The sequence below is a fragment of the Plecotus auritus genome, assembly GCF_963455305.1.
Source record: "Plecotus auritus genome assembly, chromosome: 3".
In the NCBI taxonomy this organism is placed as follows: Eukaryota; Metazoa; Chordata; class Mammalia; order Chiroptera; family Vespertilionidae; genus Plecotus; species Plecotus auritus.
This window is the reverse complement of record NC_137772.1, coordinates 43002704-43028319: the sequence shown is the minus strand read 5'-3', so window position 1 is coordinate 43028319 and position 25616 is coordinate 43002704. Positions and strand designations below refer to the sequence as shown.

Sequence of the window (25616 nt, the reverse complement as noted above, 5' to 3'; positions counted from 1 at the left end):
AGTATTCTTCACACCTCTTCACTGGCCAGGAAAAATCAAGAGGCAATTAACAAAACAAAACTACTCACTCAGATATTGTAAAAAAGTCCATAAGTTCAGATGTTGAAGCCTTGTTCCAATACGTAAACAAAGCATCTAGAAAGTAAACATTTATCAGGTCAGAATCATGATGTGCATTCTGTACATTATGAGATGGGACGAGCTCTCAGAATGTAGGCCTCCAAACCCTGCCCCCTTTTACAGATAATCAGAGGACGAACCACAGTGACCAATCTATACTGGATAACACATACAACGGGCTTATTCAATCTAAAGAAGCTACGTTTGAACCTTTATGTTTAATTTCTTCATACATCATCTAGTGCTATCCTATATAATAAAAGCCTAACATGCTAAGTGTCTGGTCATCTGGTTGGTTGTTCAACCAATCAAAGCATAATATGCTAATGATACACTAAGGCTGCTCAACCGCTTGCTGTGATGTGCACTGACCACCAGGGGGCAGACAGTCGATTGGTTGACCAGTTGCTATGATGTGCCACCAGGGGGCAAATGCTCCAACTGGTAGGTTAGCTTGCTGCTGGGGTCCAGCCGATCGGAACTGAGTGAGCTGGGCCAGACACACCCTGGAGCCCTCCTGAAGTCTCTCCCTGGCTGGCCAACCTTCCATGTCCCTTCCCAGCCTCCAATCGTGCACTGGTGGGGTCCCTTGGCCTGGCCTGCACTCTCTTGCAATCCAGGACTTCTCGGGGGATGTAAGAGCTGGTTTTGGTCCAATGGCGGAACGACTGGTTGCTATGACATACACTGACCACCAGGGGGCAGACGCTCAACACAGGAGCTGCCCCCTGGTGGTCAGTGAGCTCCCACAGGGGGAGTGCAGCTTAGCCAGAAGCTGGGCTCATGGCTGGCAAGCACAGCCGTGGTGGCAGGAGTCTTTCAGTCAGACATCCCCCCGGGGCTCCCGGACTGCGAGAGGGCATAGGCCAGGCTGAGGGGCACGAATTTTGTGCATCGGGCCTCCACACACACAAATGGAAGCCTGCATACTACACTACACACACTGTTTTGTCCTTTGAGTTTTAATTCAACAATATGGCCTAGATCTATCTCAATGTTTTTCAAGCTGCATAATATTCCACTATAATTGATTTAGCCAGTCTCTTACTGATAGACACTTACTTGTTTCCCCCCTAATCTTATGCTGTTATGAATTGTGCTTCAACAAACATCCTTTTACATGGGTCTTTGCACACCTGTCCAACTACGTCTACAGGACAAATTCTTAGATGTGAAATAGCTGTGTCAAATGGTATGTGCATTTACAACTTTCACAGATACTGCCAAATAGCCCTCCGAACAAGCAGTGCCTGCTTGCCCACACAATGCTACACTGTACTATTGATGAAGAACCCACACTTACTCTTCATTGTAATTGGCATATTGTAATTAAGGCAAGTTCTACCAATTTATTTATAGGAAGTATGTTCTATGTATGTTCCTTAACCATTGAGCACACCGCCCAGACTGTTATCATTTGCTAGTTAAATATTTTTACATTTTTATAGTATTTTACATTGAGGTTGAGAAACAGGTGAAGAGATTTCTCGCTGAGACATTGATTTTGGGGCCTGAGGTTGAGTGAGAAGGTGGCTGTGGAGATGCTGATGGCTCATGAAGATGTATGGCCTTGGACTGTTTCTCTGCAATGTCAGGAACGGTGACATACGGGGAAGCCAGGAGATATAGACTGAGAATCTGTTATGTGGGGGCACTGTGCTAGGTGGTCTCATGATGTCACATACAGTATGCCATCAAATTCTCACCACAATCGGAGGCAGAGAGTTCCAATTTACAGAGAAGCTAGTGAAGGCTCAGGGAAGTCAAGTCATTCTCAAAATTAGTACACCTGATTTTAAAAGCTGTATTGGGCCAGTAACAAGGGTGGATCAGGGAGCTTCCATTTTTCAGGGGTTTTGAGTTTAGATTCCAGAGGGACAGACTCTGGTTACTTGAACCTGGTCATCCTGGTGTTGAACCCAGGGAGTCAACTGAATGCTGGGGGGCCTCTTTAGGTCAACTTGCAGACATGTGTGGCCAGCCAGTGGCCAAGCTACTGGCTGAGAAGAGGGCAAAGAGCAAGCAACCTCCATGAAGAAGGGAGGGGGCACAAGAAGGTACAGAGAGTGAGGGCCCAGCATGTGGAAGGTACTCGTTAAGTGTGGAATAAAGGAAAGAATACACAGAGTTACACAACTGATTTTGGTTGTCTGTCTGGTAAACTATGCCAAAGACTATCTCTCCCCTACCCGACTCCATACACAAAAATCCATTCTTGGTAGCTAAGATTTAAATGTGAAAATTTAAATAATAGAGATTTTAAAGAAAATATAGGAGAATATTTTAAATATAGAGTTTTAAATCCTAGAGATAGGTGAAGATTTCTGAAACATGACAAACAAAAAACTCTAATTATAAAGGGAAGGAATAAATAACTTCAGGTAATTTAAAAAATATTATAAAACTCTTTTGAAGAGGTTGTTGTATCTTAAAATCTGTGCATGGCCTTCCAAAAGGCCAACTTTAAAGGAACTTTCACTTGGATACAAAATTTCTGGTATTTGTCTTTAAAAAGCAGTTATGTTATAAATCATATTATTTGAAACTTAAAATATTAAAAAAAATCTTTCAACAAAGGAAAAACAGGATCATAGCTGGCTAAAAGTCACTACCATAACAGAAAGTTTAGAACTTTTGACTTAATGAAAAGAATTTCAACTTCATAACCCAAATATCAGAGTAAGTGCCCAGTTCTCTTGCATTTGGTCATCAAAGAAAACCTTGTTTGTCCTTTTTTTAAACTAGTTATTTAAAGGTAACAAACTGACATAAGAATAAAATAACCCAGTCCTGAAGCACTTGAAGGACAGGTACGCTATTCCTAAAGTCTGAGTTGTAAGATCAGGCTGCATTGCTGCTATAATGGAAGCTTGCTATAAAAGAAACACCCTGGCTGTTGTGGCTCAGTTGTTAAGAGCATCAGCCCACAGACCTACAAGTCTCGGGCTTGATTCCCGGTCAAGGGCACGGCCTGGATTTCGGGTTCACTCCCTGCCCCCAGAGGGGCATGTGCGGGAGGCAACGAATAGATGTGTCTCTCTCAAATCAGTGTTCCTCTACCTCTCCCCTCCTCTTAACCTCCTCTCTACTCTCTCTGAAGAGCAATGGAAAAGCTATCCTCAGGAGAGGATATTTTAATAACACAATTTGCTTCCGGTAAAGCCAGCAATGTCACACACTCTAAATGGAAGAGACGCTGCGGTTCCACAACACCGTATTTTCTCATTCAAGAGACAGACTAATAGAGTTGTGCAAGTTGCCAGTATGTTTGTTTAGACAATGACATTTAAAACAAAATAAAAAAGCTGCTTTGCTTTTCTGCGGCTGCCTCCTTTAGTTAAGATGGTCGGTCTGAGTTCAATATAAATGTATAAAATAGTCCCATTCACATTTTAGAACTCATTTTCTAGAATAAAATAATAAAAATACTTTTCCAAATTAAGACTTTTATTTCTACTCCATTTAGAAAATCAACATGTTTTTCAAACAAGGAAGAAAATAGTTTTAAATCCTTATATCCTTTCAACCAATTATAATCTTTAAAAAATAACCCAAACACTGAAACAAGGAAAGTAAAGCAGACATCTCCATTTTTACCTACCATCAGACATGCTTTTCAAGATGTAGAGGAAACACATCAGCAGGCTCTTAATCTCGGACTGGTCCAATTTGTCACAGCGAACCACGGCATTTCCCAAAGTGCCACTTTGTTGGTGCTAAAGAAAGGAAATACAGGTGGGTTTTTCTCCTTCAACAGCAGGTAAAACAAAATCAGCTTCACTTTTCTACCTTGGAAGAGAAAGGTTCTTAGAATTGAGCCCAATCATTCCAATCGGAAGGTATAATTTGTCGACAAACAACAGGCGCCTTCCCCGAATACACACACGTGCTGCTCCACACAAGCTCTGGCTTGTCTCCTGCTCACACTCTTGTAAGGGACAAGCCAGAGGCACCAGCCTTTCCACCTGGATAACCATCGTTGAGTTACCAGCTTAGTTCTGAAATGCCAAGTAAAACCTCATGCAGAAAAGCAGGAATGATGATTCAGAAGACACTGCAAAACCAACCACATCCTCGGGAAAATGTCAGTGGCTGAGACAGCACAAGTCTATGGTGCTGCTGAGTACCAGCCACAAAAGCCTGGGGCTGAGTTGCTGCCATTCAGTTACATCATGGGGCACCCTGGGAGAAAACCATGGGCAGGCGCCTGACAGGAAAAACTGGGGTCCCCTCAGCACAGCACTGCCAAAGACCCTAAACTGGTGAGGTCATTCCATCATCAGCTTAGCTCAACACCGCAAACGCCAGAAAGCTCAGGATGCAGGGCGAGGGCAGTTTTGCCACTAGACAGCAGGTTCACAAGTTCAAAGGGTTCACATAAAAAATAAAAAATAACAAGAATCGCATCTCATGATAAAAACACGGAAGATTTAAAAATCCTCAAAGTTATATTTCCAATTGAAGTCAGGGAAATTTTTGTCAAATACCAAAGTGGAAATATCTGTGAAAAGCTATCGCTCATTCAAGGTACTGGTGGGCAATTGAAAAAAAATATGATAAACAGGTCTAATTCATAACATCCATGAATATTTGTAGTCAAGGAAGGAATATGGGAGCAGTTAGTGGCAAAACCGGGTGCAGATCCATCACCTGGCCCACCCACTTCCTCAGAGCCGCTGGGAGGACTCGGCGCTTCCTGCAGCGAGAGGAAAGGTGCTGCATGCAAGGTTTCCTCTGGCAAAGGCGGGATCGTGAGAAGGGAGAAATCCACAGTGACCCGGTGTTTCCTGGCTGACTGGCAGCTCTCCTCCTCCTCCTCGCCAGGGCTGCGTATGATGCAGGCAGAGTGCCTCCTGAGCAGCTTCTCCCTCTACACGCAAAGGCATGTCAGGGTCAAGGGAAAAGTTCGACAGGTCATGATACACCCCACATTGCGATGTGCACACCTCTACACACTGCAGTTACGGACAGTCATGTCAATGCCAGCCACGGAAACGGGCGATGAGATGACGAACCTGGTGCCGAGGAAGGATGTGTCCCATGTTTCTGAGAGCTAGGAATACATCCCTAAATGGTTCACCTGTTTATTCAACGTACATGCGCTTGCCTATACCTTGAAATAAATTAGGACAACAGTGGCCAAGTGAGACCAACCTGTCACGGTTCCAGGTTTACATCCAAGCTTTATCCATTCCCACAAAGTTCCAAATAGTCGGAGCCTTAGTCATTTCAAGACAGAAGGTTTAATATGAGGAAGATCTGTTGGGCTGGAGTTGGGCAGTGTGAAAAGAGTGATTTGAAATAAAGCCTTACCCCGGAATCACTGTAGGACCGATTAATCTTTCCTGGAGCTGGCTTTGGAACTGATGCCCGAGTGTATGGACAGCTGTGTTGTAAACGGTGTTCTCCGGCATACAGACCACGGGGATTCTAAATGAGTGGCATTTTGATTTCCCTAGTTGTCCAACCTGCCAGAACCACTTGCCAGACTGTAAACACTGCCCTAATCTGGCATTCTGGAAACAGGAAGCAGGGGGAATGGGCCCCATTCTTAGTTAATGCTCTGACAATTTACTCCATATTAACTGACATTTTTGTGTTTGTTTTGTTTTGTTTTGTTTTAAAGGTCACACAATGAACACTAGAACATGAAATAGGTTTACTTTGGGCTAAATCTATTTGTAATAAGAAACACATTATATCTGAAAAGAAATTACCTTATCCAGGGAATTGCTTTTCTCAGTATTCCTTTCAGGAAAGCTGTTCCCTGAATCGGTGCTTATGAGGGATCCTCTTGAATCAGCATTTCTCACACTGTTGATATTTGGAGTTGAAGTTGTATACGGAGAAGCTAAATGAGAATTAAGCCAAGAACAAAGTTTAGGTGAGACAGAACAAAGGACAGATAAGCACCAAACAAAGAAAAATTACTTTTACGTGACTTTTTTTTTTTTTTCCTTGTTAGGAATTTGGCTCAAGAGTTGCATTCAATCACCTATCAAGTAGATAAAAACTAACTTCAATCAGAAACAATCAGACATAGCTACCAATTCACTTATGAGAAACCACCTTTGATGGCGAAGACTAAAGGAGCACATACTGTTTCAGAATGGGACAGAATGAAGACTTTAAAAAATATTTAAAAGATAAAACCACCTACAACTATTAAATAAAAAAAATTTAGGGAGAGAAACCAAGACGGCGGCATAGGTAAACACCTAAACTGCTGCCTCGCACAACAATATCAAAACTACAACTAAAAGACAAAACGGACACCATCCAGAACAACAGCAAAGCTGGCTGAGTGGAAATTCTACAACTAGAAGAAAAGAGGAAAGCACACTGAGACTCAGAGGAGCTGCAAAAGGCTGAGGTACGGAGACTTGCACTCAGAGAGGACGGGCGGCTGTGTGCACGGGTGGCTGAGTGCTCGGCTGGCTTTCTAAAGAGGGAGGGAGAAGGAAACTCCCGACTGCACTGAACTCCAGTCCCGGGCAAATTTCTGGGAAACCAGACTCATTCGGGGGGAATCTGTACTGTTAGGAAAAGAGAAAGCACACTGAGACTCGGGAGCTGCAGAAGGCAGAGGTCCGGAGGCGCACGCACGCAGAGATGACTGACTGCTGAATGCATGGGAGGCTGAGTGCGCGGCTGGCTTTCTAAAGTGGGAGGGAGACGGAAACTCCCGACTGTGCTGAACTCCAGTTCTGGGCAAGTTTCTGGGAACCCTGACTCATTCAGGGAGAAACTGGACTGTCTGGCAGTGGGCGAAACTTGAGGGTGGCTTTCTCTCTGAGCGATTACCGAGGGACACTGAGACCCAGGGGCCTCATAGGGCAGGGCTGACAGGAAACCAAGGCTGTCTGCTCCACCCTGAAACTCCGCCCCTTCCAAGCTGAGCACAGAGGCTTTTGCAATTTTGCAAGTCTTGTCTCATAAGAGTGTCTCCAGCACAGAAGTTCTCCCAGTATAGACACAGCTGATCCTCACAGCCAATTGGCCTGGAGGTCAATTCCTCCCAGTGATACCAACAACAATCAAGACTTAACTACAACAAGGCTGTGCACACAGCCCACAAAGGGGTGCACCAAGAGTGTCCACCTCAGGTAACTGGGGAGGCTGAGCCACTGGGCCCTAGAGGACACCTAGCACACAAAGCTACTCTACCAACACAGGGAAGCAGCGAAAATGTGGAGACAAAGAAACAGATCACAAATGAAAGAAATGGAGGAAAACAAACGACTGGATATAGAGTTCAAAACGACGGTTATAAGGTTTTACAAGAATTTCCTAGAAAAGGCCGATAAATTTAGCGAGACCCTCGAGAATATGAAAAAGGAACAACTAGAAATTAAACATACACTGACTGAAATAAAAAATATTATACAGAGATCTAACAGCAGACTAGAGGACCGCAATAATCAAGTCAAAGAGTTGAAATACAAAGAAGCAAAAAACACTCAACCGAGAAAGCAAAAAGAAAAAAAAAATCCAAAAATTTGAAGATAGTGTAAGGAGCCTCTGGGACAACCTCAAGCGTACCAACATCCGAATTATGGGGATGCCAGAAGAAGAGAGAGAGCAAGATACTGAAAACCTATCTGAAGAAATAATGACAGAAAACTTCCCCCACCTGGTGAAAGAAATAGACTTACAAGTCCAGGAAGCGCAGAGAACCCCAAACAAAAGGAATCCAAAGAGGACCACACCAAGACACATCATAATTAAAATGCCAAGGGCAAAGATAAAGAGAGAATATTAAAAGCAGCAAGAGGAAAACAGTTAATTACCTACAAGGGAGCACCCATACGATTGTCAGCTGATTTCTCAACAGAAACTATGCAGGCCAGACGGGAGTGGCAAGAAATATTCAAAGTGATGAATAGCAAGAACCTACAACCAAGATTACTCTACCCAGCAAAGCTATCATTCAGAATTGAAGGGCAGATAAAGAGCTTCACAGAAAAGAAAAAGCTAAAGGAGTTCATCACCACCAAACCAGTATTATATGAAATGCTGAAAGGTATTCTTTAAGAAGAGGAAGAAGAAGAAAAAGGTAAAGATAAAAATTATGAACAACAAATACATGTCTATCAACAAGTGAATCTAAAAATCAAGTGAATAAAAAATCTGATGAACAGAATAAACTGGTGAATATAATAGAATCAGGGGCATAGAAAGGGAGTGGACTGACAATTCTCGGGGGGAAAGGGGTGTGGGAGGTGCGGGAAGAGACTGGACAAAAATTGTACACCTATGGATGAGGACAGTGCGGGGGAGGTAAGGGCAGAGGGTGGGGTGGGAACCGGGAGCTATGGGGGGAGAAAAGAGGAACAATTGTAATAATCTAAACAATAAAGATTTATTAAATTAAAAAAAAATTTAAATCGTGCAGCACACCCACAGTATTCAAACTGTGTGCTGAGGTGCCCTAGAAAACTTAGAGGGGTGTCCTGGGATAGTTTACATTTTCAAGGAAAACACAATGATACTTGACATCTGTCGGAAATTGTAGTTTCAACATTAGATCATGCTACATTCCTTTCGATGATGTCATATATTTGTGAAGCAGGGTATTTTTGGCGGCTGCTATGATAAAAAGCAAGTACTGGGCAAAAATCAACGTGGAACAAAATGAGGAGGACTATGAGCAACCTGATTCAAAACTGGAGAAGCTGGGCAGTGCCCAACAGACACACACATCCCACTAGCAAGAGTTGTGGTTATTAAAAATAATACAGATGGTTTTCTTTAAATTTATGTATTTTTTTCAAATGCCTACTAAGCTGTTAGCATATAAGTGCTTAGGTTACTTGGTCCTAAGTACTCAATAAACAGACTATTAGGTGTTTCTTTTGGCCTGAGGACCCCATGAAAAAATTACTGTGACAATGTGAGTGATGTGAACTGAGGATTTTTTGGAAGCTCTGCAATAAACAGTGACAAGCATACAGGAAATCTAACTTGGACATAAAATTCGTGACATCCGTGAAAAAACAGCATTTGAAGGCAGAAATCAGCACCCACCACGGTGCTGTGCAATTTTTCAATGTGACTAATTGACTTCCTGCTTAGATAAGATGTACGTAAATCACATAATTAAAAATGACTCTCAGACTTGTACATTCTGTGCTGAACCAAAATGCACGCCTCCAACGGAAAGGCCTGGCTGGTTGTGCAGTGGCACGAGGGGACTGTTGGCACCACTCTAGCGAGCTGTAAGCACGGTCTCCCAGATCCAAGCTGAGGATGCCTCTACCTGGCACCTCCCAATGGGCTGCCATTTCAGGTTTCAGCATGCAAATTAGCTGCCATGGACTAAGACACTTCTAAATTAATCCCTCCCCTGACCTAGCACTCGGGTTTATCCACCACCATCCCCGAAACTGATTCAGTGTATTAACACCAAGAAAAGAAGACCCAGAGGAATTAAAAAATGTAAGTGAAGGATGGAACTTGTGAACCTCTGGCCACAGGCAGCTCCCAGAATAGAAACCATGTGACTGACTGTCACAAGGAGCAGGTGAAAACCCTATGAAAAAGCTATGAGCCTTTTCTACAGTGAGAGAGAAAAGAAACACACATTATGACCAAATTATAATTATAGTCCTCCTGATATACTTAGGCTTCATATATAATGTAGAACACAGAAATTGGGAGAAAGAGGTCCTCAGTAAAATTAGGTCCTAAATTCTCAGAGTTTTAGGCTCAATTCCAGAACTCCCATCCTAATCTAAGGAAAACAGATGGAAATGCCTATAAATCAAAATCAGCATGCTTAGTAGAATTATGTTTCTCTATGTTATGTGTGTGTGTTTATACTTTATATCCTGGCCCAGTGCATAGCTTTTAAAAATCTTAAACAACATGTAAGTAAAATAAAATAGGTGCAGTCCACCTCTCTCCCCTCTATACAGACATCCCAGTGCAATACACTGAGTAGGTGCTAAAAGGAACCCTGAGCCTAATAAGGTGTGCCTTTTAAAATCTCAGCGTCTGTATCCAGCAATAAATTGGTTTTAGAATTTTCATGCAGCATGTTTCAAAGACATCCATACACTCAGCTGAGGGAGCATTCTCAATATTCATGGAAACAGGATTTCGTCTAAATGGAAAAGTAAGGAGAAGGTCTGCTCTTAAAGGACAGGCACCAGATCTAAAGTTAACTGCCAACTCCTTGATCACTAAAAGAGGAGCTGCGGGAGCTACCAGAAAACAACGAGTAAAACCCAGTTCATAGGTGGGACTTCCCTGAAAGGCATTCCTTGGGAACAAGAATTTAAATCTTTAAAGATGGGGGGGAGTGGTGGATAGATAAAGCCTGGGTTTGAATGAGTCTGTTGTGGTGAATTCCTATGAAAAGTGGATTCAGGTCTTGAAATGCAAGAAAAAGTGAAAAGACACTAAATCAGTAACTTCACCATGAACACAGAGTACTGAAGGCCATTTATGCCATTTGAGTCATGCTGAAGACACCCAATGGTTCATCTTTACCTTCTCAGTGCATCCCAAACCTAACAAAGTGCATGGGGAACTGGAGAATAAAGTCGGAGTCAAAACAACACCTCATTCTAAACTGATCATTCCCACAGTTCCATGGAAGTGAAAGATGGAACATAAATCCTGCAGAGTACTGGTCAGGGAATTAAAATTTCAACACATTCCTAGGCCCTAGGAAACTGAGAGTATATCACAAAGCATTAATAATGCTAAAGAACTGTGAATATTATAATAGTCCAATGTTACCACTATGTCTACCATGCTAAGCACTGCACACATCGTATTAGCTCTTTATCCTTCGCCGTGACTGTTTTGGAGATGTGGACACTGGGTAAAGAGACGAGAAATACTGCTTGTGGTAATTAGTAAATGAGGGAATCTGGACCCAACACCACATCTGTCTGACTTAAAGCTACTTCTGTGAGCCACTACAGATAAGACCCTCTGAAGAGAGCCCCTTCTCCAGCCTGGAGCAGCGGCTGGTGTGTGCGCAGAGCAAGGCAAAGACAGAGCAGAGGTCCCAGGAGAATGGCTGACAGAAACACTGTGTGCCAGGCTCTGCTCTGAGCACTGTGCATGAATTAACTCATTTACTCTCTGACGCCAAATGAGGTAAGTATACTAGTAACTATGGAAAACATACATGAACATAAGTAAGAATAAGCATTGGTACTGGTATTGTAGGATAAATTCCAGCATTAATATGAGGTTTCCAGTTCTATATTCTGCCCAGTTTCATCACCTACATGAAATAGCATGTTAACAAGAACAACACAAAATGAAAGGACATAAACTCAGAATGACCAACAGTCCTGCAAATTCCTCAGCTAAAAGGACTTGCCCTTTATCCTGCCCTGAGAGTTAGTCCCATTACTGGGTGGTCTAAGCACTTGCCATGGCAAGACGTTTCATTTATTCCAAGTGTGGTATAAGAGAAAGGGATAAAGACAGACTAGGAATGTGTCTGTGACAATTCTGTGAAGACCTATATTTTTTGTATCATTTTCTTTGTGAAGGAGCTAGCACAGGGGCTCAACTGTTCAGAATATTAACAAGTACATTTCTCAGGCATTTTCTTTTGGAGAAACTACTCCATTTGGATCTTGATTTATGCCATCTGTTTTCCTCCTCATGGGGGCTGCTCTTATATTATTTCAGATAGAAATATATTCCAGGAAAGAAGATTTAGAAAACCACTTTCAGGATCGTTCTCTAGCCATAAACCACTCGCCCCTGCAGCAATTATTCTGTCACATTTCATCTAAATTGCTAACACTACAAATAAATCCTACCACTCCTCTCACACGCACCTGCAAAGATTTTCCTTTTCTAAAAGCATAAACACTCCAATTTACAGATTTAAAATGATAAATTAACTTAGGCATTAACAAAAAGCCAACAGTACAAATAGGTGATCAAGTACACCAAATTCAGAATTAATGAGACGCTGGGATGTCTCTTTCAGTGCAGAGTTGATGGGATTCAGTCATTAACTATCAAAACCAGGAAAACAATATTCAAAGCAGAAATCAAGACTTCAGAGTTCTAATCTGAAAGCTCACTAACGACTGATTACCAGGTAAAGACACCTTCGGAATTAAACCAGAGTGAACCCCAGGAGAGAGCCCAGCATTACCGATGCCAGAAATGGCGCCAAAGAGATCTTTGTGCAGGTTGTTGTCCAAGGTGTTTCCAGACTTCTGTGGTGTCACCAATGGGTTCACAGCGGGCAAAGTGAGTGACTCCTCTTTCACAGTCTGCCAAAGGGGATAAAGAGAAGAAATAATCAAAGATGATTTATAAAGAGTCACCAGCTGATCTTGAAAGTGTGAGGGCAGGTGTGAGAACAAGACAGCACAGCCTGACAAGTGACATGTGCCCGAGTGGGAGGAGCACCACAAGGGACCGAGAGGGGAGGAGGTGGTGGGTGGAGCAGAGAAAGAGCAGGGAGAAGGGAGCACAGACTATTTAACGGGGAGGGGGGGGGGGGGGGGAGGCAGAGAAGCCTTGGCCTATAGAGTCATTTCTCTCCCCAGAAGGTCTGGCATCTTCCCCGTGTTCCAGAGCTCTGACGTCCAACAGTTCTTTACATTATTTGTTATGTTCTTTCCTTCAGAAAAAGCCTCATGTGCTCTTTCCAATGGGAACACCGGTTTTTCTCTCGTGTTGGAAACCCTCCCACACGAGCAACAGGGATTCACAGGAGCACCAGCGAGATGCTTCTGCAAGCTTACAGCTGCAGGTGCACCCTCAGTCAGGGGAGAAACGACGTTAACGCTGAAGTGAGGTCACCAAGGGATTTTACTTGCTGCAAGCCACGGAGAGACCTGTGTTCCTTTTTCTCAGGACTGAAGCATTACAGAAAGGATAGCATTATACCCCGAATTACTTATTCCGATTAGCAACAGTTTAGAGAACACACCTGTGAAATACAATTTGTATAGATAGGGTGAGATTAGTGTGGTGCTGTTTTTGTAAGAACAGTTAAAGTTTAAGCCCTTCAGAACTACAAAAAACATTCTATAAGTATGGCTCTTCTCAGGGCATCATTATTTAGCTGTATTCGGAGGTGAAGAGTAAAAAAAGGCAACAATGTATCACTATTTGGGAAAGAGGGACAGAAAGATAAAAAGAAACTCCCCAAGTGTACACTAGATGACAAAGTGGCAAGATTAACATCTGAGCTGATTCACGGGTCCAGAATGAAGAGGAAAAGGAAATTGCTGAACTCTGCCCAAATGAATGGCAGGTGGTTTCCAATGAAAAAGTTTTGAGATAATTTCTGGGATCACCCTTCAGTCAACTTAATCTCCAATCTACAGCTTTAAAATGATAAATTACCTTAAGCACTTTTAAATGAATGGACGAAGATAATATAAATTAAGGTGGTCAGTTCTTGGCGGTGGGGCCTGGCCTCTCTGACATCCGGCTTGACTTTCTAATTTTACAGACAAAGACTTTAGCCTAAAGAAGTGGCTTTTCAAAGACTGCCTTGTATATTACAACCAGAACTGGGCTAGCCCTGAGCTTTCATACCATACAGGTTAGAACTATGCCTTTTCTTTTTTTAACCTCCCTCCTCTATAAAGATTTGTTGACAACACAAAGAAGATCCTGATGTTTTTACAAGATATCAGGGCATTAAGAAAGCAAGATTTTTATAATGATTTTTAACAAGAACGACAGGTTCACTGACCCCCCATCTTAGCCAGAAATACAATTTACTAAGTACTATGCATTATTATTGTTTTAGTGGCAAAAAGAGAGAACAGGTATGTACTGGGTTGAATTGGGTCACTCCCAAGTTCCTATCTATCCGGAACCTCGAAATGTGATCTTATTTGGAAATGTAATTACGATTTAAGGCGAGACAAGGTCCCTAAATACTGTCCTTATAAGAAAAGGAGAGGACACCTGGCACCAGAGACACAGACACACCAGGGAGAAGGCCACGCAAAGATGGAGGCTGAGACCAGAACGATGAGGCCACAAGCAAAAGGCCAGGAGGATTTCAGGAACCAGCAGATGCTAGGAGAGAGGCAGGGCACAGACTCTCCACCCGGAGCCTCCAGAGGAACCAACCCTGCTGACAGATGGTTTTGGACGTATGGCCTCCTGACTGTGAGAGAGTAAATTTCTGTTGTTTGGGGCCACCCAGTCGGTGGCACTTTGTCAGGGCAGCCACAGGAAACGGATGCGGGCTGTGCATATGTGAATATGCTTACGTACACTGCCGGGGTTCACGGGGAACGGAGACACCTCTCTCACGTTGATTCGCTGGACATTTTCAATCAGCAGACCAAACAGAGGCAGGTAGAGGGTGGCTATCCGTGCTTGATGGCTCTGAAACAAAGACACACAGCACACGTTGAACACCCCAAGGTCTGCGCTGGCACTAGCCGTCTCCAGTCTTACTTCCTGTAAAGGCCGCCATGAGATTTTACTGCACAAACTGGGAAAAGTCTTAATGCTGTCGCACTAATTTTATAATTGGTTACTTTCTTTATAGTACTTAACATAAAGGACATTTATCAATTCACGTTTTCTTCCATCGGGAACCGCTCACCCTGGAAGCGTATCTGTCATCAAAGGAATGCTTTATCAGCAGGTTCTTGAGCACACTGATGGCGATCAGCCGGACCTCCCGGAACTCCTGGAGGGCGGTCCCCACCTCCCTCAGTAACAGGCCCACCAAGAAGTGGTTTCTGCAGAACTCATCCGTTAATGAGTAGTCGAGCTGGAGATCTGAAATGAGGACAGAAACTGCTTTAGTTAGCGAGAATGTGCCGCTCTTTGAATAAAATAAAAATTAAACCCCACCCTCTACATTTAGCCCAGTCTGGGTGTGGCTTCCAATGGGAAAAGCTTGATTATCTAAATTACTGCTCTACTCCCTAACACCCAGGGCTCTTAAATGAAAACAAAATTTAAATACAGATAATTGCACTGGATTTTTATTTTCAAGCATATTACATCTATATAATTCAGTAAGTGACTAGTTTTAGTGCCAATTTTTATCATATAGAACAACATAGATTAAGTTACAAATGTAATTTCGTTACTGACATGAAGTTAAAAAGGTTATCATGCTAATTGACAGTATTATACAAGAGTGGTCTATAGATAACAAACATGTAATTAAAGAAAGGATAAATATACATGGTTTATTTAAATGTTCTTTACTAAATGAGTTCATTTATCCATTTCCTAGTCATTAAAGCCTATATATGCCCATTAAAATCCAATGTGTTTAAAATGAACAGGTTAGCATATAACCTATGTATTCTGCTATCACTAAATGAAGAACTTATTTAATGCAGAATTTAAAAATATACTCTTAATACTTCTGCACCTTTAGAGAAATAAACTAAAACAAAAGGGACAAAACACCAACCCAGACTCATAAATCATCAGCAGGCTAAATGACAACACTAAAGCTCGTCTGGAACAGAGATGGAAGCAAATGTGAAATCTCCTCAGAGAGGGCAAATGAAAGCAGCCACGCATCACTCAGAAGCTGAAACACACCTTTTCAGTAAGCTGCAGCGGGATTTTAATTCTCAACCTTAATCCACTATTAGAGGAAAATCTATTGATTCCTCCTTTGACATTAGTGTCACAGGAGTTACTCCTAAACCTATCCAAAATACTAACCCAAGCCCTATGAAACCCTTTAGCAGAAGCAAGAGAAAGATTATTTGTCATTCCAGAATAATCACGTCCACTCTTTACATTAAGCCCCATATATCCAAGTGACAGTTCACAGCTTATATTCACATAAACCCTGTAGAAGAAACCTATGGGTTACGTGTGTGTGTGTGTGTGTGTGTGTGTGTGTGTGTGTGTGTGTGTTTATGCACGCACGAGGGGCAGTGAAAAGAGAGGAAGGGAGAGATAAAAAAACACTCATTCCTGTCAATGTAAGGTAACTATCTATAGGTGACCCACACCTATCTGCCTGGGCAGTCGCTCTTGTCACCAAATACTCAGCACTCCACAATGAGTTTGTGCCAATCTGCTGGGCATTTGAAGGGTTTCCACTTTGCTCAGTTCTGCAGGATAAGCAATTGGACCTGCTGGGCCAGAGTGGAAGGCAGGCAGCAGCACATGGTCCCTGCCCAACCACTGGGTCTAAAGAGCTGCCCTAAGCACCCTGACAGGGAAAAGGAAAAAACAGTCACGGTCCCCAAGTCCAGGGGGGCTGGCAACAGACTGTGAGGTGAGGGAGGGTGTGACGAGGCTTGAAGTGCAGGATGGAGAGCAGTTAATTCCAGTTGGGGTGCTGGGAGAGTGAGGAGGGGACCTGGCAGGTACCATGTAGGAGGTGCTGAGTGACTGGCTGGGGAGAATGATGAGGACTCCCCCAGGAAGGTGGCTATTTGAGGTGGAGGGGTTTTCGGGGGTAGGCGTGTCATGGTTGAGGAGCTGGGAGTAGCAAGTGTGTCTGAAATATGGGAAAGTGAGACCAGACAGCTGGCAGGTGGGATCAGGGGATGCTGAGTAACTGGCTGCTACCTCAGCCCAGAATGTTTTCCCCAGGTGTATAGATGGCCCCCTCACTTTCATCAGATTACCATTTCCTGGTCACCCTATCTCAAATGTCACCCGTTTCACACCCCCTTTTCTTGTTTTGTTTTTCTCTCCTTAGCAATTATCACTCTTTAACATTCTATATATAAATCTCCCTTAGGTAAAACAGCCAGGGATTATCATCCTTGTGTTGATGATAAAGGGGTTCTACGGAAAGTAACCTCACAGGGTGATCTGATTACAAATTCCAAACTGGGCAGGTCATGGTGGGTAGTGATGCCCCGGGCATATCACTATTTTAGTAAAAGGTTTATCTTTGTCCTAAGCAAGACCAATTGTTTTTGTGCATCTAGATTACATTCCTTCAAAATAAGAGTAACTACCCTCAAAAAAGCACATATTCTTGTTAACTATCCTATAATCTCATGCCCACCCTGCTTTCTCCCACCTTCATGGAATCTTCCTTAGATTCCCTTCTTAATAATTCAAAATGCATAAAGGAAGCTGCTGGCTGCCATTCCAAGAAGTATTTGCGGTCTTGCTTCCTGGCAATTGTCATCAGTTTGGTTCAAATAAAATCTTACAAAAATTCTTCACAGGTTCAGACATTTTTACATGGACACTTGTCCACAACTGTATCCTGAGGCTAAACATAGTTGGTGCTGGATAAATATTTGGTGAACCCCTGAATGGCCAACTCTAGGGCCACAATCCCTCTTCTCATTCCTTCAAAATCAGTCTGAGTCTGTTTGCGGGGGAAGATATTTATGTCTCTGAATGAATGCCTTTGTGTATTTCTCTCTGAATTTCAGAGTCAGTTGATTTAGGTGTTATTAATAGTTTGGTGGCATCCTTCTACTTTCTTCTTTCCTTTAGCATAAATAATCCTGAGCACATATAGGCACCGAACCCAGTAAAGATCACCCAACAGACCTGGCAGGCTTCATTGATTTACTCAGTGAAGATAAAGAAATCAATGTGAGCTGAACTGAAAGAGATACAGGACAGTGAGTACAGACCCAACATGCAAACATAAAAGCATGTGGAAAGCCATGTGGCTTGTGACTTCAGTTACTGCCACCACTATGAACAAGGTCTGTGAAAATGGTGGAATAATACACTTTTGGAGTGAGCAGGCTCTTTGTTTTACTTCTTAAAGAAACCCCCCAGAGGACCCAGGAACAAAAAGCAAGATGCCTCCCTGGGATGTTACAGCAATGTCTTAGCGACAGTGAGAGGACATTCACTGGTTTGTCATGAGTTTAAGAACTGACCGAAGTATATGAGAAATGCCTGGATGAATAGCATGTGCAAGCATTTCAGCAATCACTTGCATTCTTTTTCTATTAAAGGAGGAAAATGCAAGACAGCAAGCGTCACACTCCATACCTACCTACAGGAGTGTCATTTGACTCCACAGCTGGTGAAAGAAAAGCTAATTCATGAGAAAAAAGGAAAAGTGAAACAAATAAAAATAAACTACAGTAAGTAAAATGGATTTCTAGTGTTTAAGCAAAGGAATGTTTCAATGAAAAAGAGTTACACTAACATGATCTGTAGTCTGGTAAGTTTGTGGAAAAGTAAGTTCCCATAGAAAATTTTATCAATATTTTAAAATGGGAATTTAACTAGAAAAAAAAATTTTAATTCTAATGTCATGTTGGATTCAATTCTCTCATCGTATTAAAAATAAATGACTCTCATAGTGAAAAAGCTAGGTAAATAAATATAAAGGTAAGATTACCTTGGTATCTTTGAATCCTGCCTTTTCCAAAGGGCATTGGTAAATTCAGTGGAATATAGTGTTCATGATTGCACACCACACGGAGAAATTCAAACTTGTATTCAAAGAGGGTCTGCAGGGAAAAAATATGTTTAGTCCTAAGTTAAATACCTCACTGGATACTTTATCCAGCATCCTAAAAAACCTGTAAGAAATAACAGACCCAGTCTTAGCTTCTTGACCTTCTTGGAACAGCAAGCTCTGTGCTATTTTAGATTTCAGAATGACTGCAGGGATTGTTTGAAAATTGAGAACACATTTCATTAAATGATGTTCTCCAGCGACTTTTAGGGCATTTATGATTTATGCTCCTCCTACTTCAATAAAGGATTTCAGGCAGCTTACAGTTACAGACACAGACTGAATACAATAAAAAAGCTGAGTGAGAGAAAGGCCACGGTCACTTCAATTACCTTGCTAAATAAACTGTGACTCCCAACACGCATACTTTCAGTTTTGCAGATGAGAAGTCATTTCAGGTGTTTACGAGAAAATCAAATAGATATGTTTATTTCACATTTGGAGTTCCCATGTCCCTAACATCTCACACATTAATGCAAATGAGTGCTAGTTAGTATCTTCAAGAGGGGAGTGAGTCGTGCCTCTGGGACTGAAAGAAAATTCTGATGTGAACCAAGAGAAATAGGTGAGTTTCTGGAAGCGAGAAAAAAAGAGCAGGGTGTAACACACACACTACCTTCGGGTCTCCAGGAGCAAAGCAGCTGGTGTAGTTGTTGATCTGCTTAAAGACAAAGCCCCGGTCCATGAAGGTGAAACATCTCTGTGGACAAAACAACCCATAATGTTAAGTATTTAGGCCCAAACTTTTTGGAAAGTTGGGTTCTAATCTGTCTTGACTGTTAATAAGTCTATCCTTCAGCATACAAACATGCCTTTGACACTGACTGAGCAACTAACTGTGAACTACTAAATACTAGTTACTCCTTATAAAGGACATTTCAGTCACTTAGCAGACGCCCTCTCGCCTGGCGCTCCCCACCTTGATGAAGACAGCAAGGCTATGATTCGCATTCTTGGATGCTTCTGGGTTATCTCGAAATTTCTGAGTGATATGTGGCATCAGCATATTCACAACTGTTTCCACTGCATGATGATAGGACGCAGGAAATCTCTGGTTTCGCAATACCTGGAAAGAATTTAGAGCGAACATTTATTAGTTTTTAAGTTGCAACCCTTTAGGGGAAATATCTCATCTGTGAGTCCATTTAAATAACACAGCATTCTAATCTTATTTATCTGAAATTAGATAAAATGAGTTATTCTTTCTTCTCTCAAGGCACTGTACAAGTATTCTAATCCTTCAAAGAATTTCTGTGGATTAGACCTGAGGTTTCAGACTGGGGCATGATAAAGACCCACCTGGAGATGTTGACAGAAATGTGGACATGTGCCTGCAGTCAGACGCTGATCAGGACCTGTGCTTTTACCCAGTACTCATGGTGATTCTAGCGGCTACCAGCCATGGGCAAACTACGGCCCGCGGGCCGGATCCGGCTGTTCTATCCGGTTCTCTTGCTCTCCCCTCTGCTCCTTTACTTTGAATTTATATTAGTTCACACAAACACTCTATCCATGCTTTTGTTCCAGCCCTCCGGTCCAGTTTAAGAACCCATTGTGGCCCTCGAGTCAAAAAGTTTGCCCACCCCTGGGCCTGTACTTCTCAGAGAGCCCTTCAGAAAACACCGAATTAGTTTAAGCTTCAGGTATTCAAGCTGCAAAGACCAGTTGAAACTGCTTGGAAGCAGTCCTCTTCAAATTAATTTTAAATTCTAATTTTCCCCCACCAGGAATGCTTATCTAAGAAATTACACTCAGACCATTCAACAATTAGTTACCACTTGCTGTAGATCTTTGACATGTCAGTAACTGCCCTAGACATTTTTATGTACTTTTCATTGAATTATTATAAGATCCCTTATGAGTTTAAACCTCATTTCACAGAGGGTCAGGTTAAGCAAATGTGTCCTCAGTCACACAACTATCACCTAACAAAGATTCAAATCCAGATCGACCATGACCAAACAGTCAGGTATTGCATGCTGAAAAGTCGCTGTGTTAGTCAATACTGTCCTAACTAAAAGTGGGACAACCAGAGAGTGTATGCCTCCTGGTGTGACGCGGTAGTGCACGAAGTATCCCTGGCAAAAAGCAAATCAAACCTGCGTGGGGCTGAGCCTCTAGATATCACTACAAGTTCACAGGAAAGACAGGGGGCACAGAACCATGTCACAGAAAACGGTGACATTACCGTCAGCCAAATTTAGAATGTGGGAAACTCTGATACACTTTGTGGAACAGAACCCCTATTCCTAGCTTGGACTTTGATATGGAAGAAATACACTTTTTTCTTAGGTTACTGTTATTTTAGATCGCTGTCACATGGCTGAACCCACGGCCCTGAAGCTTAAGATATCCCAAGCATAACTCATCATGTCCTGTCTTTCCTGGTAAACCATCCCTAATTATCTCTCTCAAAAGCTCCATTCTTCTATGCTTTCAAACGTAATATCTAAGTGACCGCCCCCCCCCAAAAAAAAACCCTGACGTTACTATGTTCTGTTTAAATCAGGCTTAGTAAGGTTTAATTTACATACTAGTATACTAAAATTCACCGTTTTAAGGTATACAGTTTGCTAAGTCTTGATCAGTGAATACAGTTGTGTAACCACCACTACAACCAATATATAGTACGTTTCTTTCACCATAAAAGTTCCCCCATGTCCCTCTGAATCCCTTCCCTCCACCTCAGCCCCTGGAGAACACTGCTCTCTTTCCTGTCCCTGTAGTTTTTCTTTTCCTAGAACTGTGGTCCGCAAACTGCGGCTTGTGAGCCACGTGCGGCTCTTTGGCCCCTTGAGTGTGGCTCTACCACAAAATGGCACGGCCTGGGCGAGTCTATTTTGAAGAAGTAGCGTTAGAAGAAGTTTAAGTTTAAAAAATTTGGCTCTCAAAAGAAATTTCAATCATTGTACTGTAGATATTTGGCTCTGTTGACTATTGAGTTTGCCGACCACTGTCCTAGAATGTCATAAAATGGGCTCATTCAGAGTGCATGAAGTCTGCACGATCATCACAGTGACTTCCTGCACTTAACATAATGCTCTTGAGATTCATCCATGTTGTTGCAAGAATCAGTAGTTTGTTCTTTCTTATTACTAGGTAGTATTCCATTGTATGGAGTTACCACTATTTGTTTATCCATTCACCAGGTAATGGACATTTGGTTGTTTCCAGTTTTTGGCTATTACGAGTAAAGTTGCTATGAACATTTACATGCAAGTCTCTCTGTAAATATGTTTTTAAAATTTTATTTATTTATTTATTTTATTTTTTTATTTTATTTTTTTTAAAATATATTTTTATTGATATTTCACAGAGAGGAAGGGAGAGGGATAGAGAGCCAGAAACATCGATGAGAGAGAAACATCGATCAGCTGCCTCCTGCACACCTCCCACCGAGGATGTGCCCACAACCAAGGTACATGCCCTTGACCAGAATCGAACCCGGGACCTTTCAGTCCGCAGGCCGACGCTCTATCCACTGAGCCAAACCAGTTTTGGCAAATTTTATTTATTTATTTTTAGTGAGAGAAGGGGGGGAGAGAAACATCAATTTGTTATTCCACATATTTATGCATTCATTAGTTGATTCTTATGTGTGCCCTGACCAGAGATTAAACCTGCAACCTTGGCCTATGGGGACAATGCTCTACTCAACTGAGCTACCTAACCAGGGCCTCTGTGAATGTTATTTCTTTTCACTAAATACTTTTAAGTAGAATTGCTGGATCAAATAATTAGTTGATTTAATATTCTCTCTTATCCTATATAATAAAGAGGGAATATGCTAATTGACCATCACTCCGTCACAAAGATGGCTGCACCCACAGTGAGGCCAAGTTCCCATAACGAGCAATCAAGCAGGGACCTGAGGCTACGCCCTCCCCCGCCCCTGTGGGCCTTGACAGGGGACCTCAGGCTGCGCCCCCCACCCAGCAGGGCTTGACGGGGGACCTCAAGGTGCTGAGCTAGGGGACCTCAGGCTGCTCCCCCCACCCCAGCGCCAGGCCAGGGGACCTTAGGCCGCACCCCCCACCAGGTGGGGCTTGACAGGGGACCTCAGGCCGTGCCCCCCACCCCAGCACTGGGCCAGGGGACCTGAGGCTGTGCCCCCCTGCCTGGCTGGGCTTGACAGTGGACCTCAGGCCGTGCCCCCCACCCAGCGGGGCTTGACCGGGTATCTCAAGGTGCACCCCCAGTGCTGGGTCGGGGGAACTCAGGCCACGCCCCCGCCTAGCGGGGCTTGACGGGGGACCTGAGGCTGCACCCCCCTGCCAGTAGGGCTTGATGGGGGACTTGCGGCTGTGCCCCCCTCCTGGTGCTGGGCCGGGGGACCTGAGGCTGAGCCCCCCCCCACCTGGCAGGGCTTGACGGGGGACCTCAGGCCATGCCCCCCACCCAGCGGGGCTTGACAGGGAATCTCAGGCCATGTCCCCCACTTGGCAGGGCTTGACCGAGGACCTCAAGGCACGCCCCCTGCCCCGGTCTGAGCTGGGGGACCCCAGGCCACTCCCCGCATCCTGGTGCTGGGCCAGGGGACCTGAGGCTATGCCCTCTGCTGGGCAGGGCTTGACAAGGGTGGGACTGGCGGGGTCTGGATCTAGCCCATTTGGGGGGGGACCAGCCGGGTCTGGGAGTCACGTGAAGGACACTTTCAACACCAAAAGCATTTTGAGGTGCATGTGGGTGGGCGGGGACTTGACTCTGGGTCCCGTGGTGAACCCCAGACTCTGACAGGAGGAAGGTTTTCATATATATTTTACTAATTTTCTTTCATCTCTGACACTTCTATTATAGAGAAAGGGCAAATAGCAATATTAAATTATTTCCTCTAATTAATCCCCTTTTAATGTGCACAAATTTCATGCACTGGGTCACTAGTTTATTTATAATGCTTTCCATCCTTATCCTCAATCCCACCTCATTTCCTCCAATGCTGGATCTTCATCAGCATCACCCTAAAATGTCATTTCATATTATTGCAGTTAGAGAGCTAACATGACAGGTATGTTAATCGGTTCCATGGGCTAAACTCCAGGGGGACGATACACTCATTGATATAAAAGTTTCCAAGCCTCCCTGCTGACATTTATATGCTCTTTCATCTTGTCATTTCTGCTCAAGAACCTACCCTACCTCTCTATGGTCTTTACCGAATCATCGGCTGCCTGGCCCCAAAGCCCCCCATAACCTCACTGTTGTTTTGAGTGGATCTTGTTTTTCACTCTTTCCCTCTACTCTCAGCCTGATCTCCGCCACAGAGGCCTTTCCTGGGCATGAGCTCTTCCCTGTGCCTCTGCTCGTGCTCTTCTCTCCAAAGCTGGCCTTTTTGGCCCAGGCCCAGGTAAGACTCCCTCTCTATCTGCACAGTAATCTCCTGTCATTCTGGAGCTCACACATACACCTTCCTGTACTCTCCTCCGACTGTTCCAAGCTGAATGTCTTCATTCTCCAAGGGCGATGTCAGCTTCAAGGCTGAGGATGTGTCCTCTACTCCACGTGCATTTCTGCTTAATGCTCTGCACAGAGCAAACAACTGTTCAAAGCATTTATTCATGGATCAAAGCACATATATAAACATTGTTATTGCCTGGGTACGGGATTTACAAAAATGGTTCAGGGGAAGTTCAAACAGTCCATTTAGAACATGAACCATCCTTCTTCCACTTTTCAAATGAAAGCTCTTTCCTCGCTCAATTAAGCCTGAAAATGGTTGAAGGTTAAATAAGTAACACTTAGGGGCATATATTCATCCTACCCTATGCCATGTTTTCCAAGTACACCTGTGGAATGCCAGCAATTTTCTGGATTCAATGTGGGAGGAAAGGAAATGCAAAATGAGTCTACTGAAATTACAGTTGCTAAATATAAATGATAGAAAATAAAACCTACCTAAAATATGTTGCCATTGAGGCACAGTGTGGTTGAGAGCTACAAACTTAGTAGGTCTCAGAGGTCTATTCAAAAACCATTTATTAAAATTCCAAGCACATGCCACCTATGAAATCCTCGAGTCTAGCAAAGAAATTGCTTCTTTTAGATGCTTGTTCAAAGAGAGGCTGCGATCCACAGCCTTCCTCAGGAAATGTAACAAAGGGTAGCTGATTGGCTGGGGGTGGGAGGGTGGGCACATGTGGCCACCTCCCTCTTCAGAAAGACTGTGGCATCAGAAGCAGGCAGAGCAGCGTGCAAATTTCTCCCTCCACATAAATGTGCACAACCCCACTAACACAGGGAGTGTGCACTGAAGGCCTCAGCTAACATACGCCATGTCCCCAAAGGCCGATCAATGCCAGGTATCATGGGGAAGGACACTTTCAACACCAAAAGCATGATCTGGCTCTGACACGGATCATGCCCAGGCGTGTGCCTGGTCTTGACATTTGAAGAAAAACTTGCCAATGAGGAAGGAAATCAGGTTAGAGTTATAAACACATTGGATGAGATTAATAATCTTCAGTCAAAAACAGAAAAACTCTGAGAGGATTTGATCATGATTTTGGAAATCATCAGTGATAGAGGAATGGTGGTCATGAACTTGTTCCTCAAATTCAGAACACTGGGACCAGGGACTAGGATATACAGTTCTTAAGATGTAAGTATAAGGCAAGTATAAAAATAACTAATCCAAACACAAAAAACTCATTAGCCCTAAAATATAAGGCAAACTTAATGAAGGCTTCAACAAAAAATGTGAGAAAAGTTTCTAGATCAACAATGTGTGAATTAGGGGAAAAGTGGCCTGGTTTCCAGGTGACATGAAGAGAAGGTCAGAGGAGAGCCTTCCAAAGCAAAAATGTTCAACTCTCCCAGGTGGTAAGTGGGCATCTGGGATCTCTTTTTATAGTAGATTATGTTATAGTTAAGTTTTCTCCTTGTGGATGCTAGTGTTTATTTTTTAAGCTAGATAACAATTTTGAAATAAGCTACTTCTAAAAACTCTCTGAATATTGTTTTAGGACCAAGACACAATTAACTTCTAGAAAAGCATGTGCCTGGAGAGGAGAATAATGGCGGCGGAATAGACAGACGTGTTCCGAGCCTTGTCCCGGAGCAGAAAGAAAGAACAGCTGAGGGTCGCGCAAGGAGTGTTTGTTGGCTG

General features: G+C 43.2%; 1 protein-coding gene across 30 annotated transcripts in view; it reads right to left on the bottom strand.

Moving 5' to 3' along the window:
* The window catches only part of DOCK9 (dedicator of cytokinesis 9), a 281552-nt gene that overhangs the window by 48833 nt on the left and 207103 nt on the right, over window positions 1–25616 (bottom strand). For 15 of the 30 annotated variants that reach the window (XM_080662395.1, XM_080662401.1, XM_080662408.1 and 12 more), the window contains exons 28-36: window positions 19434–19580; window positions 19131–19214; window positions 18395–18506; window positions 14687–14865; window positions 14350–14463; window positions 12257–12377; window positions 5838–5971; window positions 3722–3836; window positions 69–135 (exon numbers count right to left, since the gene is read on the bottom strand). In XM_080662395.1, the coding sequence (XP_080518521.1) occupies window positions 69–135; window positions 3722–3836; window positions 5838–5971; window positions 12257–12377; window positions 14350–14463; window positions 14687–14865; window positions 18395–18506; window positions 19131–19214; window positions 19434–19580 (1073 nt within the window). Of the gene's footprint in view, window positions 1–68; window positions 136–3721; window positions 3837–5837; window positions 5972–12256; window positions 12378–14349; window positions 14464–14686; window positions 14866–18043; window positions 18086–18394; window positions 18507–19130; window positions 19215–19433; window positions 19581–25616 lie in introns of all 30 variants that reach the window. The other 15 variants (XM_080662392.1, XM_080662391.1, XM_080662405.1 and 12 more) reach the window with 2 other exon arrangements.